The 19,600-nt window shown below is 35.5% G+C and overlaps 1 protein-coding gene across 1 annotated transcript; it reads left to right on the top strand.

The window, feature by feature from the left end:
* Positions 1-543: 543 nt before the first annotated feature.
* On the top strand, positions 544-18,050 carry LOC143234880 (uncharacterized). The gene is made up of 2 exons (XM_076472572.1): positions 544-15,437; positions 17,788-18,050. The coding sequence occupies exons 1-2, from the start codon at positions 14,293-14,295 to the stop codon at positions 17,879-17,881; spliced, it is 1,239 nt and encodes a 412-aa protein (XP_076328687.1). The 5' UTR covers positions 544-14,292; the 3' UTR covers positions 17,882-18,050.
* The last annotated feature ends 1,550 nt before the right edge of the window (positions 18,051-19,600 follow it).

A 19,600-nucleotide genomic window follows, 5' to 3' on the forward strand; every position in this document is an offset into this window, starting at 1 on the left:
ATGTTTTTTTTCTTAATATTGAAACTTGTGTCATTGTTGTCTGTGCATTTTTTTTTAAAAAGAAGGCTGAATGACTTGTTAACCAAAGGTTCAATATCTTCTGTTACTCATAATTTAAATATGTTATTTAAAGTACAGCAAATACTTGAAGTAGTAATATATTATTAACATAGAAAACTTTTAATCATTATTTGCATTTTTCTATATTTATAAACTGTGATTTGAGACTTTTTAATTAAAGCTATTATGTTCTCTAAGTAGCACTTTGATAAGTAAAGTGAACTGGTAATTGAGAAGCTTAATGATAGGGAAACAGTTTAATGGTTTAACGTTTAACATTCATTGGCAAAAAAAAAGAATGGGGAAGACTAAGTTGTATGTTTTTATGATTGGCACACATAGTATGTCACACTAATTTTGATCATCCTCATTTTACTAATTCTATTTACATACTAAATTTGTTTTTTTGTTATTTAAAACCTTTAGTGCAAAAATAACAAAATCTTTGGCTGTTGTAATAAATAAAGCAGACAGGACAAAGTACAGAAAATGTGGTTCCACTCTGTTAAGTAAATGTTGTGTCACTTTTTTTTTGACTATTATTAATAGGAAATTACAAAGGAAAAAATGAATGGAGACAGTATGAAAAATACATTGAAACAAAAAAGGTTTTTCTTTTGTTAGCACTGCAGGTAGGCATTGTTTAAATGCTTGTATTACTTCCACTGTTGTAAACCACATTAGTATTCTAGGTGCAGTTATCTTCCTGTGTTTCCCACAAACTTGATCATATGCAAAATTAAATTAAGAAAACTATCATGGTGACTAATAGGTAAATGTTAACTTTCTGTACACAACTTAAAAAATGATCTTTGTGTCATCAATTTTCCTTTGGCTATCAACTGAGATTACCATTAAGTGCTTGTATTTTAACTAACCAAATAACATCATAGTTGATTTTACTTGCTTGCTCTATACTTTTATAATAAACTTATCATTTATGCTTGAGTGAGAGAGTAATTTTCCTAAGAGAATGCTTACTAGGTTTTTAATAACTGATAAAATACGAGATAACTTTCATTATGTGAGGTCATTAGACTACTAATAATAAAGGTGTAGGTGACATGGCCAAATTTAGTATATTTATTTTCAATAGGCTGGACTGTTGCCATACCCCTCAGTGTGGATTCCTGTACGTAGTGAGGGGACCTTCTGAGAAGGTTCTGTTCTTACAGTTTACCTCCTCTGGGATCTAAACATCCACCTGTGTGTTTGCTGTGTGTGGTAACTCGTGAAGGGAAGGAGAGAATCCTGGTGGTTGAGGGATCCAACTCCAACACACCACTTTGGCCTTGAATTCCTGTAAATGGGCAGTCTTGGGGTGGTCTCCCCAGGATCATTCGGCTAGTTTATTTGGACCAGGGTCAACTGAGTACCAGCATAGGACATCCACAGCGGGTGTTGTGGACATTGTGTCTGACACTGGTGTTCGGATACAGTGCTCACAAAACCCTGGCGTTGCTGTAGTGCCCTTAAGACACTGTAGTGCGTCCCCTTGTATGGCTCCATGGTGGGTGGGGTCAGTGGGCACCGAAAAATTTTCTATTTGTTATGGATACTCCTAAAACAAAAAAAACTAACACAACTTGAAACCATTGAGAAAAACCCAACTACTGAAAAATGACCATGCATTGATGAATCTGTACAGCCTAACTCACCACTTGAATTTGTCCTGCGATTCCTAATTTTGCAATGCTAAAGTGACTAAACTCTTGGGCAGATGTCCCCATTTTTTATTTAGGGCTTGCTGGCTCCCCTAAATCAGTAAAAAAGCTATGTTCGGGAGACATCTTAGTGGAAACATATTCATCACAGCATTTCAAACTCCTTCTGACATCAAAGGCCTTGGGAGACATACCCATTAAAGTTACTCCTCATTCCACTTTGAATACTTCCAGAGGAGTCATAGTTGAAAGAGATTTAAGGACTGACACTGAATCAGAGATCCTCGCAGGTCTCACTAGCCAAGGTATCACAGCAGTATATCGAATCTTCACTCGAAAAGATGGAATTTTGGAACCAACAAATGTTCTAATACTAACATTTACAGTACCACATCCTCCCACCACAATAAAAGCAGGATATCAAAATTGTAAGGTGCGATCTTGTATTCCAAATTCTGTACGATGTTTCCATTGTCAACGATTTGGTCATTCTAAACTATCTTGCCATGGTTCCTTGACCTGTGCCTGTTGTGATGGTAAAGACCATAATGCCACCGAATGCCAACTTGAACTACATTGTATAAACGGTACTGGTATGCATCTATTCTTATTTTACCTTTTGCCCTAAATGGGTAGAAGAAAAAGAAGTACAAGGTCTCAAGACCATTAACAATCTCACTTACACAGAGGCTCGAAAATTATTATTACCTATTCTGTTCAGAACTTATGCTGCTGTAACCCATTCTGCTACTACAGTAGGAGTCCAAACAGACCTTACCCTATCCCCTACACAATCTTTACCAGCAAATTTTAATGAAACTCTTCCCAAAATCAATACAGTTCACAAATCAGTGTCTCCTTCCATCTCTGTCCTGACCACACCTTCCAGTCATTGCCGAATTTCACCTTCTTCAAGTCAAGATGTTTCCATGGGGTCTCCCTCTCTTGATACCCCAAAAATTAAACAACTCATCCACGCCTTCAATCATTAGTACGTGTACCGATAAATTCAGACCCAACCATTCGAGCGAGAGCAGGATCCATAGAGGGCAATAGACCCACATCCAATAAAGAAAAAAAATGCAGTCATAAGCAGAAGGACTCTTTACCTTCTTTTCCTCTGAAATAATTACACATGGCCACACTAATCCAATGGAACTGTTTAGGTTTCCAATTAAATGTGACTGACATCAAAGATCTGATTGACTTTTATCATCCCTAATGTCTTTTTTTTTTTTTTTTACAGGAAACATTTCTACAGCTTACAAATACAGTTACTATCCGACACTATTCATTATACCCGGAAGGACAGGCTATGTGTAGGATGGGGACATGGGGGAGTTGCATTGCTGGTTGATCAGCATGTGCCCACCTTTTCCCTGTCATTGACTACACCTTTCGAGGTTGTAGCCATCTGTGTCTCCTTCAGTTGTACCATCACTATTTGCTCTCTATAACTTACACCTGAAATGCAGTATAATCAATCAGACCTCGATACCCTCACAGAGCAACTGCTCATTTAAATCTTGGAAGATTTCAATGGGCATAATCCCCTCTGGGGGTGGTTTCCATATTGATATGAGATGGTGCACCATAGAGCATATGCCCCTGAACCACAACCTGGCTCTATTCAATATTGGCTCTTACACATATTTTCATGCACCTAGTCATTCATTTACAGCTATAGATCTTTCTGTCTGTTCCCCTTCGCTACTCACTCACTTTTCCTGGGAGGTTGACATCAATCCATGAGGTAGTGATCATTTTCCCATCATCTTACAAGAGATTGGCTGTGATCAGTACCACCCAACCCTTGTACCTTGGTGGAAGTTGGTCCAAGCCAACTGGCCTTCTTTCACTACTCTTTTGGAACTTGATCCTGCCATCTTATGTAAATCATCCATAGATGACTGTATAGCAGCAGTAACCAACACTATTATACAAGCTGCTACTCCTAAAACTTCGACATGTTCCCCACGTTAGACGTCAAAGCCAGAAAGAATCTTGGATTAAATACACCTCCAGCATTTTTTCAACCACCAGCACAAAAGTTATATGGGATAAGATCCAAAGGGTGAATGAAAGACATACTTCCGCCCTCCTTTCTATCTTAATATCTGATGGCCACGAAGTTGCAGATGCACAGAGCATTGCCAGTACTCTTGTGGAATTCTTTTCTCATGTATCTAGCTCTTTGAACTTATCCCCTTCCTTTTTAGCCATAAAAACACAGATGGAGCATTTGCCTCTTTCCTGTTCAACTGACCATTCCTGTGACTACAATTGCCCTCTTACACTGATGGAACTCAAACTTGCAATTCATCAGTCTGGCAATACATCGGTCGGACCTGATAATATACATTAGGAGATGTTATGCCACCTTTCCCAGAACTCTCTTACTATTCTCCTAGCTGTCTTTAATCAGATATGGCAGGAAAATGTCTATTCAGATGCTAGGCAACAAGCTATCATACTCCCTATTCTGAGACCTGGGAAGGATCCAACAATTCCTTCGAATTACTGTCCAATTGCTTTGACAAGTTGTCTTAGAGAGGATAATCAATGCCTGCCTTGTTTGGTTTCTTGGATCAAACAACCTCATTTTACCTACTCATTGTGGTTCCGAAGACAATGCTCTAAAATAGACCACTTAATTTGCCTTGAAACATCAATCATAGAAGCCTTTTTAAGGCGACAACATCTTGTTAGTGTTTTTTTTATTTAGAAAAAGCTTATGACACAACATGGAGATATGGCATCTTACGATGCCTTCACTTGTATGGATTGCGGGGCAACTTACCATTTTCATCATGCAATTCTTAATGATGTGCCAATTCCAAGTTCATGTGGGCTAAATACTTTCTCATTTTTTTCCCTCAGGAACATGGAACCCCTCAGGGCTGTATACTGAGTGTCACACTTCTCATTACATAGAGATTAATGCCATCAGTGAACAGCTACTCTCTACACTTGCAAACGGTCTTTTTGTTGATGACTTTCACATCTCATGTCAGTCATCAAACATGAGGTTTATTGAACGGCAGCTACAAACTGCAATCAATCAGATACTGAAGTGGACCACGGTTTTCAAATGGTTTTAAACTTTCACTCTCTAAAACCGTTTGTATACAGTTCTGCAGCAAATGGGTAATCCACCCAGATCCAGAACTCCGTCTTGATGATGTTGTACTTCCTGTCATCCCTGAGGCAAAGTTCTTAGGTCTTATATTTGATTGTAAATTAAATTTTATATCGCATATCAAATGTCCAAAAGCATTGAACATTTTCCATGTCCTCTCTTCTATTTCTTGGTGAGCAGATCGATACTCCATGCTCAAAATTTATTGTGCCCTCGTCCGATCCAAACTTAACTATGGGTCTGTGGTTCTTCCAGAACCTCAGCATTGAAAATGTTGGATCCTGTCTATCACCAGGGGCTTCGGCTTTGCATTGGAGCTTTTCGTACTTCTCCCATGCAAAGTCTGTATGTGGAATCTCATGAACCCCCTCTATGTATTTGCCGTTTGCAGCTGTCTCTAATGTATGCTTCCAAACTTTGATCCTTACCACGGCATCCTACCTGGAGTTGTGTTTTCCAACCACAGTGGACCACACTTTTTAATAACAGAAAACCTGCCATTGTTGCTTTTTGTCTCCGTATCCAGGCACAATTAGAAGAATTGAATTTTTCCTTGAATAACATTGCAGTTTCTTCAAATCAGCCTATTCCACCATGGCAAATTACTGTCCCAAATTATAACCTATCTTTGAGTCATCTGAGAAAAGCAGATACACCCAATAGTTGGAAATATAGCTCTTTTTTTTTGCTGAACATCTTTCATATGATCCATCCATTTGTATATATACAGATGGTTCTAAATCGGGTGACTCAGTGGGCTCTGCCATGGTTTGTGACAGTTCGATTGTGGCATACAGACTCCTCCCTACAGTGTCTTTTTTCACTGCCAAATTGTATCCCATCTCTCTTGCCCTAAATCATATTGAACTAATGCAATATACAAATTGTACAATACATACAGACTCATTCAGCTGTCTATTGGTTCTGGAATCATTCCATGATAGTCACCATCCTCTTCTCATCAATATTGAAAACAAACTGGCCCATCTTTCTTTCTCATTTGTCTCTGTCCAATTCTTTTGGATACCAGGTCATGTTGATATTTGTGGGAATGAGCTGGCCAACAGAGCAGCAAAGTCTGTTTGTTCTGGATCTATTATCCCAGTACCCATTCCATACATGGACTATGGTCCAGTTATTAAATCCAGACTTTACACCAAATGGCAGGCAACCTGGAATGAACAACAAAACAAGCTTTTTCAAATCAAACCTTCTCTAGGTCTTTGACCCTCTTGCTTCTGTAAGAATCGAAGAGAGGAGGTTGTTTTGGCAAGGCTACACATTGGTCACAGTTTTTTAACACACCACTTCCTTTTATCTGGTACTGCTGCACCAATGTGTGGTCTATGTGACACTCAGATCACTATCATCCACATTTTATTGTCATGCCATCGTTACAACCTAGAACGAAGACACCATTTTAAAGATATTTGTAAGGCAGGGGCGCCATGTTATGGGTGTTACTGTCCATCTCATTCATGTTTTTACATTTTTAAGAGCCATTGGTATTTTACACTTAATTTTAGGTTTTTTATTGGACTATATAGTGTTTTAGCATGGCTTTTTTTACACATTTTAGTGTTTTAACATGATTTCTTTTACACATTTCAATTTTTCTTTTGACTTGAACTCAGGACTGGAAAGGCCAACTTTAGGTGACTGACAGCAAGGGTGTACTTCTTGCTTCAGTCTTCCTGGCAGTTCCTAATTTTACATATTTTACTTTTTACCTTAATTGCCCTATACCTATACTGTACCACATCTTGTCTGGCACAGATAACCTTGTAGCTTTGTTCCAATAAACATTAAATACCTACCTACCTGTTGCCATACCCTGAACTATGAAATTTACTGTATGTAGGTCATTTAGTCCTTGAATGGCTTGTATATCTTTGTTCAGGTATGTTTGTGTAATGTTTTGTAAATTTTTATACATTTATCAGGTCATCCCTTAAGTAACCTGATTTTAGGTTCAGAAAAAGAGAAAGGATTTCAAATGCTCTTAATGTTATTTAATCAATAACGTATGTTCCATTACACTATGTAATACAAATTTTGTTCTTGGATAGTATGTGTTATTTCTTAATTGCTTATGTTGTAAAAGTACAGAAAATGGCCATTATTCCTTTCAGATTTTGCTTTTGTGACCTGGATAATGAAATTTAGAAATTAACCTATTTTCTATGTAAAAATGGGCAAATTTGTACATTTTCATTTTCATAAGGTCTGAATAAAACAACATATGAATCGATATTTTACATGTATTTATACTAAAGTTATACAAAAATGTTTAGAAGTGAGTAGTTTTTTTGAGATTTGCAACTGTAATGCAAATCACTTTCATGTATCAGCCCCCAAATATAGTCTCAGCATTGACTTTGTTAGACCAAGATCTCTGATTGAGTCATTGAGGTCTCTTTGGTTGGGATAGTATGAGTTTTTCCCACCAGCTGCACCTCTGAAGTCATAATCTGGATCTTCAACATCTATCTTCTCTTCTGATTTGCTGCTCTCTCTCTGGCAGAGTGGGTACAGGGAGCTCAGGGCAGTGTGGCACTGGGGCAGTGGATGATGGAAGGTCCAGATACATGATAGCAGATGCATTCTTGCCATTGTGATGCATTCTGATGTTTGGAAGGCTCCACCATGCAGAAGCAGCAATTGCTTGAGTGGTCAGTGGGTTCATGCCAAATTCTTGGAATAGCAAACTTCGTGGCTCTCTTTTCCCCTCTGTACCATCCTGCAAAAGAGCAAAATAAAATTATTATGAAGAATACATTTGTTTCATCCACAACTAATGTGTAAGAGGTTCATGCAAAATATTTTATATGTGATATATTTCTATACTATTGGAAATTAAAAAAATAAATTAAAAGATATTTAAATTTTAAAAGGTGTAAAATTTGTATAATATAAAATCTTACTATTCAAGCAAGCAAAAATTGTCCGTCTTACCTTCTAAAGGTTTTTTGCAGTGCTCACAAGTAAAATGAGTGCCCAGAGTTTGTCTTGATCCCTGACAGGCATGCTGAAATATGCCTTGTAGGCTTCACGTATTTTAGCAGATGCTGTCACAAAGTACTTTTTCGTTCTTGTCTCGATAAATTGGCCACATTCGTAGCAGAATGCATCTGGAGAATGCTTGCAGCTTCTTGATGCCACGTCTGATAAAATCAGATAGGTCTATGTGTTCACTTAGGCAGCTAGAACTAAACTGAAGTTGTGAGTGGTGAGCCCCTGTATATATATATATATATATATTACCATAGAAAGTTCTAGAAAATTCTCGTAAGTTCTACCACATTCTAGAAAGTTCTTGAAAATTCTCTATCAGCTATTCAGCACTGAATCTACCTGGAATGTTCTGGAATATGAGTAAATTTGAAAATTTCATTACCCAGGTCACAAAAGCAAAATTTGAAGAGGAAGGCAGGTGTTTTCTATTTACTTTAGGCATAAGCAATTGGAAATAACACTTTCTGCCCAGGAACAAGAAAAAGTAAACATTTTGGTACATAGTGTTATTATTTATTACTTCCTGCCAACAATTCACAAGCTTCTGAATGCCACTTCTATAAAATTCTTGGGGTTTGGAGGAAATGAATGTAGAGAGGGTGGTTTGATGTCTTCATGTGTTCCAAGCTCTTTTTCCATTAGATAGTTCTAAGAACTTTGGAATAGATGATAATCAGATGGGGCAAGGAGGATGTGGAAGTTTTTCCCAGTCTAACTCTTCAGTCTTTACAAATGTGGTCCTTGCTGTATGGGGCCTTGCATTATCCTGGTGTAACACAACACCCTTACAATTGTCAAAGCAGGTCTCTCTTCTTTCAGTGCAACATTCAAGTGCTCTAACTGTTGACAGTAGAAGTCTGATGTAATTGTTACATTGAATGGCAGGAACTCAAAGTGGGTCACACCAACAGTATCTCACCAAATGCTTAAGAAGACTTTCCTAGGTTGGAGGTCCATTTTGGGTTGTGCTTTAGCCAGCTTACCTGCACTGAGCCATTGTCTGTGGCACTTAACATTTTTATAAAATATCCATTTTTCATCTCTAGTCACTAACCTGTCCATAAAAGGTGAGTTATGTTTACGAGAGTACAGAGAAGTGCAAATGTCCACTCATGCTCTAAGGTTGGCTTTTGTCAAATCATGGGAGACCCATTTTCCAAGTTTGAGACCTTTCCAAACTGTTGCAGATGATGGTGAACTGTTGAATGGGTTGAATTAAACTTCTGTGCTAGCTCTTCAACTGTTACAACACAGTCTTCATCAAGTGCAGCCAGCAGCAAGTTATCATTAAACTCAACAGGACGACCTGAACATTGCATATCACTCAAGCTGTAGTCACCTGGCCTGAACTTTCGAAACCACCTTCAACATTTTATTTCATTGAGAGACTTTGCACCATAAACATCTTGAATGTTTCATGGAGTTTCTGTTGCACTGTTGCCTTTTTCAAGCTTATAAAGCATTATATGCCTAATGTGCTTCTCAGACACACCCATGTTCATAAGGGTTTATTTGATTAATGATCTGAAAAAGTGGAGTTGGGTTAGTTTCTTTTATTTGTCTGAGCATTTTTATACATGCCCTACTACATATTTTAGTCATTAAAGCTTTCTACAAAAACAGAAATGATGATGCACTTTCTGTATTAAATGTTCGGATTACTTATGGGATGACCTGATAATTAATCATATCTGTATTAATTGAATGCCCTAATATCATAAATGTAAAGTAGAGGTTACATACAGCAGATTTTGTTCTTAAGTCTCAGACTTGTATGTACACATATTGGTGTGGACTTCGGATAAGGTAGCATATTTAAATAAGTCATAGAGAAACCTGTACAACTGGCATAGTATATTCCATAATTGTATATAAACCTTTGGTTGAAGTATGTAGCCCATGGACTTGTAGGATATCTCATTAAGGTTTTGACCCTCTTATATAAGATGGGTGATTCCACAGTTTTTTTGCTGGTTTCTTTTCTTTTTGTGTATTTTGCCTATGTCGTTTGTTTCAATGCCAGAAACCAAGCAGTAACATACAGAATTAGAAGCTGACCAGTGATTTTGTAATATTGTAGACATTTGTGTGAACAAAGATTTTGTTTGCTCACTTCTACTTATTTGTTTTTCTTTTGTTGCTTATATTAAATTTATTTTCAAAAATATTGAACTAATGTTTTTGCATTAACTTTTAGCTTTTATGTCAAGCATCAGTGAACCTACGTATTACAGCTGTATCAAGTAGTGACATCTACTATTATTCTGAGAATTGCATGCCACATGCAAATATCATTCAAAATATTCTTTAATAGCTGCATGCATGTGTGTATGTATCTAATCAAAAATACCTTAGGTGTGAAAAAAAGATGTGACCATAAAAAGGATTCAACATGTGATTTAAAGGAATGAAACCAAAATTAGTAGCTACTGGTTTTCTGTAAAATTCTTATCAGCACTATAAGTGTAGCTACAATTTCACCACCAGTTTTTTACTTTGTTTTTTGAGTCACGCACAATCCTTTTCTTTAGACACACCTTTTTTCTCACCTAAATTTCTTTTTATTATAGGTGTCATGATTTTTTGTGAATATACATTAATGAACCACACCAAAGAAGAAAGTGATACTTAATAACTAACATTAGTCTTAGGATCACAAACCTATTATTCGGAACAGACCTTTACTTTATAGAACCAACCAAAACAAAATATATGGTGGTAGTTTTCCTCTCTGAAACAGTGTTAATAGCTTCATTTATAGTAACACCATGGAATTTAGATTAATAGTTTCTTGTCATCACTCACATGCACATGTATAGCTGTATCAAACATAATTATTTTTGCTAATTGCTTTAGCTAATAGTACATGATACTAAACAATCTTTAGTTAGGATAATTTAATAACATTTAGTAAATTTGTGCTGAAAGGTTGGCCACGAATAATCAGTAATAACCATCAACCCATATGATTCTTTTGAAAATTTGAGCTAGAAACTGTTAATAACACACACTGTGTTCTGCAGCAGGTTGTTTTGGCCACATGATAGACTACTATGTGTCTTGATTTATACACACACACATATCAAGAAGAGCAATCATGATAATCTTTTGTCTCAAATACCTGCTCTACATGCAACAGTAGTTTACACTGTTGAAAGGTGCCTTCTAATAATTACATGGTCATTATATTGATATAATGCATGTAGTCCTTGGCTTAAATCCTACTCACAGGATATGCTATAAATGGATTATCGTAGAAAACCTGCCACCCAAAGTGGGGTCATTCAAATCCCTGAAATAAGGCTCAAGGATAATGCTTAGGGCTTGTTTAATTTTTGACCATCCAATATCTGAAGAGTCTGCAAGAGATGGTGTTGAAATATGTATTAATTCAAAGCATTCATCTATGGAGTGTTAGTATCTGAACTGTTTGCTAGTTCATTTAAAAAAAAAATTACAAATGACCTATCATTTTATTATTCTATTAAACATCTAAAAAACATATTGTCCTAATTGCTAGCATGTAATTCACGAATTAATTTTTTAAAGCTGTGTTAAAAACAAGTGTTTGTTGCTTAAATTTATATCACCTATTTTATTTATGCTCTCCATACTTCCATTTTAAGGTCACACTTTATTTTACCTAACTGTTCATTTGTAGAGCATATTTTAAATTTTCAAATTATAAATAGTCAACGGTGTACTTTTTTGATTGTGCAAAAAATTTAAAACAGTGAAGCGAAACTTGCAAAGTGTCGAAGATTCTTTTAGCTTTCCACATATCTTGCTATTTGAATACATGGTGGCATGTTAACGTACCACGTGTTTCTAATTTATTATAGTATTTATTCTGAATTCGTTCGTTGTTTTCATTGTATGCAGGTTTCGCATAACATGTGGTGAAGAAAACCATTAAGCTGATCTTGTTTTAAGTTTCTTTGTTGTTTTCGAAGTAGCTAATACATCCTGTGGATACATTGCTCAATACGTCGTTGCGTAGGGATATCGATATCGGTGAACTTCAACGGTTACTACTCCACCTACACTATAATAGAATGATCAGTAACGCATATCACTTTAGGTAAATTTGAGGTTTCATGAAAACTTAAGGCACCGTTCTTTTGGTTATTTTGAATAGTATATTCTGGAACATCGTCACAGTCTGGTAGATGTGTCTCAGAACGGCTGGTATGGGTATTATTACTTTTAATGATAAGAAGAGAACAACGTTTCGACCTTCCTAAGCCATCTTCAGGTTAAGAAAGAGTTTGAATGTGACCGTTCAATTTTACCTGGATATACTACTAGTGTAGAAGAAGAAAATGAAACTTATATATTTTTTAAATTTTTATTAGTTTTGAAGAAAAGTGGAAGCTGTTGCATCGTTTCACTCGAATTTTAATTTTTAAAACACTTAATCAATTATTTGGTAAGTACAATTTTTGAAATCGCGCGCAAACTAAGTGCCCAGCACAGAACTACAGAATTACCTCTGCATAAATACAGTTCCCAACAAACAAGGCTTGCTTTCTGCCTTTTGTATCTCTTATACATTTAATACTGGGCAGTGGCCCAGTAGTTAGCTTGCCGCCTGTGAATATTAGGGTTCAGAGTTCGCGTTTCGTTACATCAAAATTACGTTTCACACTGGGGTTGTGAATGCATTTTATGACTCAAGATCGAATACTACTGTTCGATTAGAGTAGCCTAAAAGTTGGCAGTTGATGCTGTTCACTGGCTGCTTTACCTCCAACTTATTAGTTCAAATAAGGGACAACTAACACTGTGTTGTTTTGTGCAAATGTCCGACACAAACATATACATAGCTACGTCAAATAGAAATGTCTGTATCTTGAGTCGACTATTTCAAAATTTTACTGAAGGAACAGTAATTTTGAGTTTTACAGTCACGTGACTTAACATATTACGTGTCACTTTTCCTTCCTGATTATTAATTTCATACACCCATCGAATGTTTTGTATAGGGTTTTTAACAATTGATTTACGCGATGAACATGTGAGAGAAGAGAGCTATGGAAGCGACGGCCAGACGAGAGTTGGTGGTTGGTTGCTGTTGAGAAGCTGTAAAATTGGGGGTTTCGGACTTGCCCGAAAACGTCGCAGGGAATGTAAAATATATCTGCACAAAACTGCATAATTTTTGGACTATAAATGAAGCTTGTAACAATGAAAAAATAATGAATAGGTTTTGTTGCAGGTTTCTTTCTGAATGGTCCTGGTGTCGTAATATGATTTCTAATGATGTTAAGTACAAGGCATATTGCAGTTTAAGAGATCTTAGCCCTCGATCTGAACACATTCCAGTGATCTGAATGTATGAATAATTTTAATGTAGAGGGCTGTTATATACCTTTCCCTAAGTAGATCAGTTTTCAGTACTGTTTTGCGCAAAATAGTATTGAACAACCTACTGCTTCGCTCCATCCGCGGGGAGTCGAACCGCGGATTTTTGCGCTTTAAGTCTTTAAACGTATCGGAGTAGGTTTTAAAGGCACCACACTATCTACGAAATCCTAGCATCAAAATACATCTCCGATTCCTTCAATTTCGTCGTGACTTTTTATTTCCTGTAGTCGTTACGTGACTTGCATATTCAAAATAATTTTAGTATAATGTATTCTACCCTCGGATATATCTCTACATCACAGTAGATAATATTTAATTGATGGGAAGACTCAGAACGAACATTTTTATTTTTTACTTAGTTTACAGAACTGTAACTCTTCAAAATTTGTAGCTTATTTGAAAATTTCCGAATGAATCCGGTCAAAGTTGTAAAAACAAAATCAAGCTAATTACTACTATATTTAATGTATTTATTAATTATAGTATTCGTAACTTTTACACACCGCTACGAATGTTTTGTGATACATATAAAAAAAACACCAAAAACTAGCATGCACTTTACATCAAAAGATATGAACAGGTTATTTATCATCCGTTTTTTACTATTATGGTTATCTTCTATTAGCATTTTACCTTTGTTATAATATTTAATTAAAACAGAACTTATATTTAAAAAATATGTAGTTGTTTTTTTTTTAACGAATTACGAAAAACCTTAATTTATCTCGCTAAATGACGTCTAGCTCCTCCTAGTACCCTGATGTACGATTGGCCAGTTTAAACTTTACGTGCTATGGTGAAGGTCAGCGTAGACATACCAACGGAAACTACACTTTTGCAATGTCTGCTAGTGATAATTGAAACGTGTAATTCATGTATACTTACATAAGGTTAGTTATAAATCTGTGAACTACTAAAACGAGTGAAGTCTTTCGTGTACTTATTTGTTTTACGTTATTGGTGTTCTCTTTCGCTTTAGTTTGACTGTTAATAATATGTTAATTAGAATAATAAACATTTTACCATTGCAATCGCAAGTGTAGAAGAATGCCGCATTACCGCAACCGGCCACTGCAGGTGCATCGACATAGCAGCTCCTACCGACAAGATCGGTACGACCTGAGAAAAAAAGTGTTAATCAAAAACCTCATGCGAAATCAACATAGAGTTCAGTATAATTTAGATATTCAGAATGTCGAAGAAAAACAAGAGGGAAAGCTCTCAAACGAATCGGCACTTGGAACTTCACAGTCGTTGTATAAGTTTGGTAACATAACGCTCGACTTACGCTACGTTAGTATACACAGAGGGGATTACCCTTTTAACGAGCTCGAGACTTTTAAAGAAGACTGGCTTATTGGTGAAAGTACTGATGAACAAAATAATTTCATGAATAATGAAACAACATTAAACATGTCGAAAGAAGAAAGTAAAGATTGGACTAATGGAAAAGAAACAACAAACCACGTTTTTAAACGCAAACTGAGAAGTTCAGAGGATAACAAATTACGAGTACCCATGGTAAGTAAAGATCAAAGTGAATTTAAGCGAAAAAGACGGGGTGGTCGCAGTACACTACAGGTGAGAGCCTTGTCTAATAGCAATGATAGTTCGAAATCAACTGGTTCACCCCAAACTACAGTTGAAATATGGAATTCTGATGAACTTTCTGATTATCAAGAAATGATAGCTTATGAAAGTAATGACGCTAGAAACGATATTTCATTACCTCTAAAACCCGTAGAAAATATTTCAGTTTCAAAACATTTCAACCGATTTCGAAAAACACGAAAATGCGGTACTCCAATTAAAAAAGATAAGAAGCGTTGTAATGTTAAACAGAGATCTTCATTTAGAAAAGGTTTAAAACGTTTGCTGTTTTCAAAATGCTCACCTAAAGAAAACAGCTGCTTGGGTGAAAATTCGGACAAAAAAACATCTGTGACGCGATGGGTTCGAGGTTTTAAACGATTTCATTCGAAGACAAATAAGGGGACAGCGTGTAAGTGTAATCCAACAGAAACTGAATCTGGTGAGGGTCGAGAAAATACCGACACCAACAGGTTAGCAAAAGTGACACGTTCAGTATCTGTGTACGAACCCTCACAACAAAAACATCTTCGAAAGCTGCGGCGTAATGCTTTTAGTTTGAGACTAAAACTTAAGGATTCCTGGGAATCAATGGAAAAATGGTACTTTACTTAACATTTCTGTTTTATAGTGTTCAATATACAAAGTACTAGACATTATAGGTTTATACACGAAATAAGGCTATTTTAATTTGTATTTACTACGATTAGTTTTATTAAAATGACTTAAAAACATAATTGGCGATTTTATTGCGCTTACATGTAAAATGAATAATCGTACGGTTTTAAAAAATAAATCATAATGCCCATTAGTTGTAGTGTATTGATTATCGTATTACTATTAGCAACCAGTGATTTACAACATTATTAACTTTGTTTAGTAGAATCATATACTTTTACGGATCGGTTAACTATGTATTGGTAGCGTATTTTGTTAATGTTTTTTGAGGTCAGATACTTCCAATTTGCATATAACAATGATAATTCTGTGGAGTAATTTAGTTAAACAATTAAAATGTCATTTCCCATGTATACCATAAACTTTGATAAAGCATAACTTAGGCACTTGAACGGACCGTATAAAACGAAGCTGTCATTTGTGTGTGTGTGATAAATAGATTATTATTTTTTTTCGTAAAGAAACAGTTCTTCGTGTTGAACATACTATAAATTTAATCCAGCATTTTAAGAAGTTCGACTTTATTACTATTAACGCGTCAGTCAATCTCATCGTAAGATATTCACGTGATACTATATTACGAAATGAATCCTTTATTATCTCACATGAACCTCAATGTAAAACTAAAAACATAAATCACCTTTGTGCTTGTACTTTCAACAAATGCTGTATACGAGGTGAAACAGCGGAACCGATTTAAAAATTTAGGTTACGAAGAACATTGTCCCATACCAAGTAAATAAACTTATAGTAGTCCATTTAAGGTGTTAATGATACAAGCCATATTGCAGTATTCTACGATGAAATGAAATTATTTAATAATGTCAAATACCAAACTATTTGCATTAAAAAAATTATGAGAGTACACATAAAGTTTGCTTGTGTATATGTCTGATAGGGAAGAAATAAATTTAAAAGATGAAATGGATCTAAATTTTTAATAAATTGGTCTTTAAATCAAATCAGGTGTAATAGTATTTAAAAGAGTTTTATTTATTTATTTTATTAAATGATACAAAACGAGTTTATACAGTCATGTGAAAAAGTTAGGACACCCTATGAAAGCCTGTATATTTTTGTAATATTTTTGGATATATAGATATTTAATCTCAGTAATTTTAGCAATACTGAGAGATTATAGGAATATAACTAAACAATTAAAACTGAAGAAAAGACTTCAATATCATCTGTAAATGTAATTCTACAAAAATGCATATTCTAACATGTTACAAATAAGTACAAAATCGTTATCATAAATACGTTCAGTATCAAAAGAAACTACGTATGATTTGGGTATCGAATGTAAAACAAAATACTGATTGTTTCATGAATTACACTTTGCGTTACATATTGTACTTTATCTAGGATGAATCTCCGATTTATTATGTTACGCACGCTATGGAAATAACTGGAAATTTAAATTTTAATTTCGAAGTTAACCGATTATTAATATGTGTCAATTATATTTGCCATAAAGATTGATACACATTTTGTTTCTTAACGCAAATATAGTTGATGTAGATACAATTCATTTAACAGGGAGCTAGGTAGCTCTGTATTATTCTTTCTTCGCTGGTCACATGTTGAGTTTTTCCACCGATGAAGTTGTGTAATATATTTGTAAAAGCATCAATGTCCCATCTGAATCCATTTAAGTTAAATGGTTTGTAATATTCAAAATGTATAAAAGTTCCTAGTCAAATATTTGAAGATCCTGATTAATAAGCGTTAATCACAGTTATAGTTTCCGAGGTTTTTAATATACCAACTACAGCAAATCAATAAAATATACTGTCTCTTGACGCGTCCAGTTGGTTAAATTTATAGGCGTGTGGAGAGATTTTACAATTTTCAGCCTGCACAACAATATAACGATACACTAATCACGTGCACACACACACACATTGCTGATTCTCACACTTGAAAATCTACCACAGCTCTAGAGAATAGGCGGGAATTTCACAATGCAGATTTAACAGTGTAAGTTATCAACATTTCTGAATATAAATTTCGTTTATACAGACATCGATATTAAAACAGATATATAATACATGTAGTAAATCCGCCACACAGGTTACTTATCTCGTATAGGCCTTTGTATCCTATCAAGTTTCAACCTCTTTAGCGACGATTTACATATTGTTTGGATTTAATTAACAATTAATAATATAATTGAAAATAAATTTAAACAATGTATATTATTTTATTTTTAAGGAATTTTGGTATGTGAAAATAAAATAGGGTATGTTAATTTGTTTTGAATTTTCATGCAAGGATTGTCTGCGCTAGCAATGAAAGACTAAATGGAAAGTGGCTAGTCATCACGACCCACTGCCAACTCTTGAAAGAAAAAGCATGTTTGGTGTGATGGGGTTTACGTACTCGCAACCCACAGATTAGGAGTCGAGCGTCTTAGCTTATTAGAGTATAAGTATTGAAAATGGAATAATCTTTACATAGTTTCATGATAAAAAAAATTTTAAAATGTTTTCATTATATAAAAATATTCTTGATAAATAAAAAAGTGTTCTTCCGAATCCGATTGAACGTGAGTGTACAATGAGCACAACCTATCACTTCACCAACTACAACGAATTAACTCATAATCACATTTGTATTAAAATAATATTTATATATTAAAACTTGTTTACTCTCTTAAAAAATAAATTGAACAAAATTAATACTAATTAAATTAAAAGTTGTGTGAATATATTATGGTAAACAGTTGTCGCACATTTTAATTACAATGTGATGCAATGGTATGTTGCATTATTCAATACAGTTATGAGAATACACTTCGTAACGTGTAAAAAATAAAATTATCCACACATGGCTGAAAACTTCTCTTTTCAACGTCGCTTTATCGATAGAATATTGATTACCTAAAATAAATAATTAAAAACAACAGTTCACATTTACACAAGTTAAAACTTTATTGGTTTACACTTTAAAATGGCACTCTACATGTACAAGTTTTCATCTTCAGAAATTAGTTACAAGACATACTTTTATCTATCGCATTCCTTCATTATTATTTGCTTATTTCCTTGATTGACTTTATTTATTTTTATAGTATATCTCGCCATACATCAAGATATTGACTTTCTGTTTGTTTTTGAATTTCACACAAAGCTACTCAAGGGCTATCTGTGCTAGCCGTCCCTAATTTAGCAGTGTAAGACTAGAGGGAAGGCAGCTGGTCATCACCACCCACGGCTGAAAGGGAGAGCATGTTTGGAACGGCGGGGATGCGAACCTACGACCCTCAGATTACGAGTCGCACGCCTTAACGCGCTTGGCCATGCCGGGCCTATTGAATTTCTAGTCCTTCCCTTCTTTTCACTACCCGTCCTGGCCTAGCCAGGTGGGCTAAGGCGTTCGACTCGTAACTGGAAGATAGTGGGTTCGAATCCCGGTCGCACCAAACATGCTCCCCCTTTCAGCCGTGGGGGCGTTATAATGTGACGGTCAATCCCACTATTTGTTGGTAAAAGAGTAGCCCAAGAGTTGGCGGTGGGTGGTGATGACTAGCTGTCTTCTCTCTAGTCTTACACTGCAAAATTAGGGACGGCTGGCGCAGATAGCCCTCGAGTAGCTTTGCGCGAAATTCAAAACAATCTTTTCAGTACTTTTATATATATATTTCATTTTTTCTACTCTTTCTTTAATATTCGATGCTATAATATCAGGAGTCTGAGTTAAAATTATTATTTTTCCCTGTAATATTTATTGCATATTGGGTAGTTTTTACACGTTCGGCTATAACTGAGGTTTTTGTTTTATTATTTCTTATTCGTTTAGTCAGTATTAAATCAATATATCTTGTTGAGCATGAAGTTAACGTGAATTGCAATGTTAAATAATAATTATCCTTTAAATTGTATATGCTCGAGTAACGTAATTAAAACCGATTTGTGGAATGGACAATAGCATCATTTAATTCGAATACTGGCCCGGCATGGCCTAGCGCGTAAGGCGTGCGACTCGTAATTCGAGGGTCGCGGGTTCGCGCCCGCGTCGCGCTAAACATGCTCGCCCTCCCAGCCGTGGGGGTGTATAATGTGACGGTCAATCCCACTATTCGTTG

Source organism: Tachypleus tridentatus, chromosome 12, assembly GCF_004210375.1.
Source record: "Tachypleus tridentatus isolate NWPU-2018 chromosome 12, ASM421037v1, whole genome shotgun sequence".
In the NCBI taxonomy this organism is placed as follows: Eukaryota; Metazoa; Arthropoda; class Merostomata; order Xiphosura; family Limulidae; genus Tachypleus; species Tachypleus tridentatus.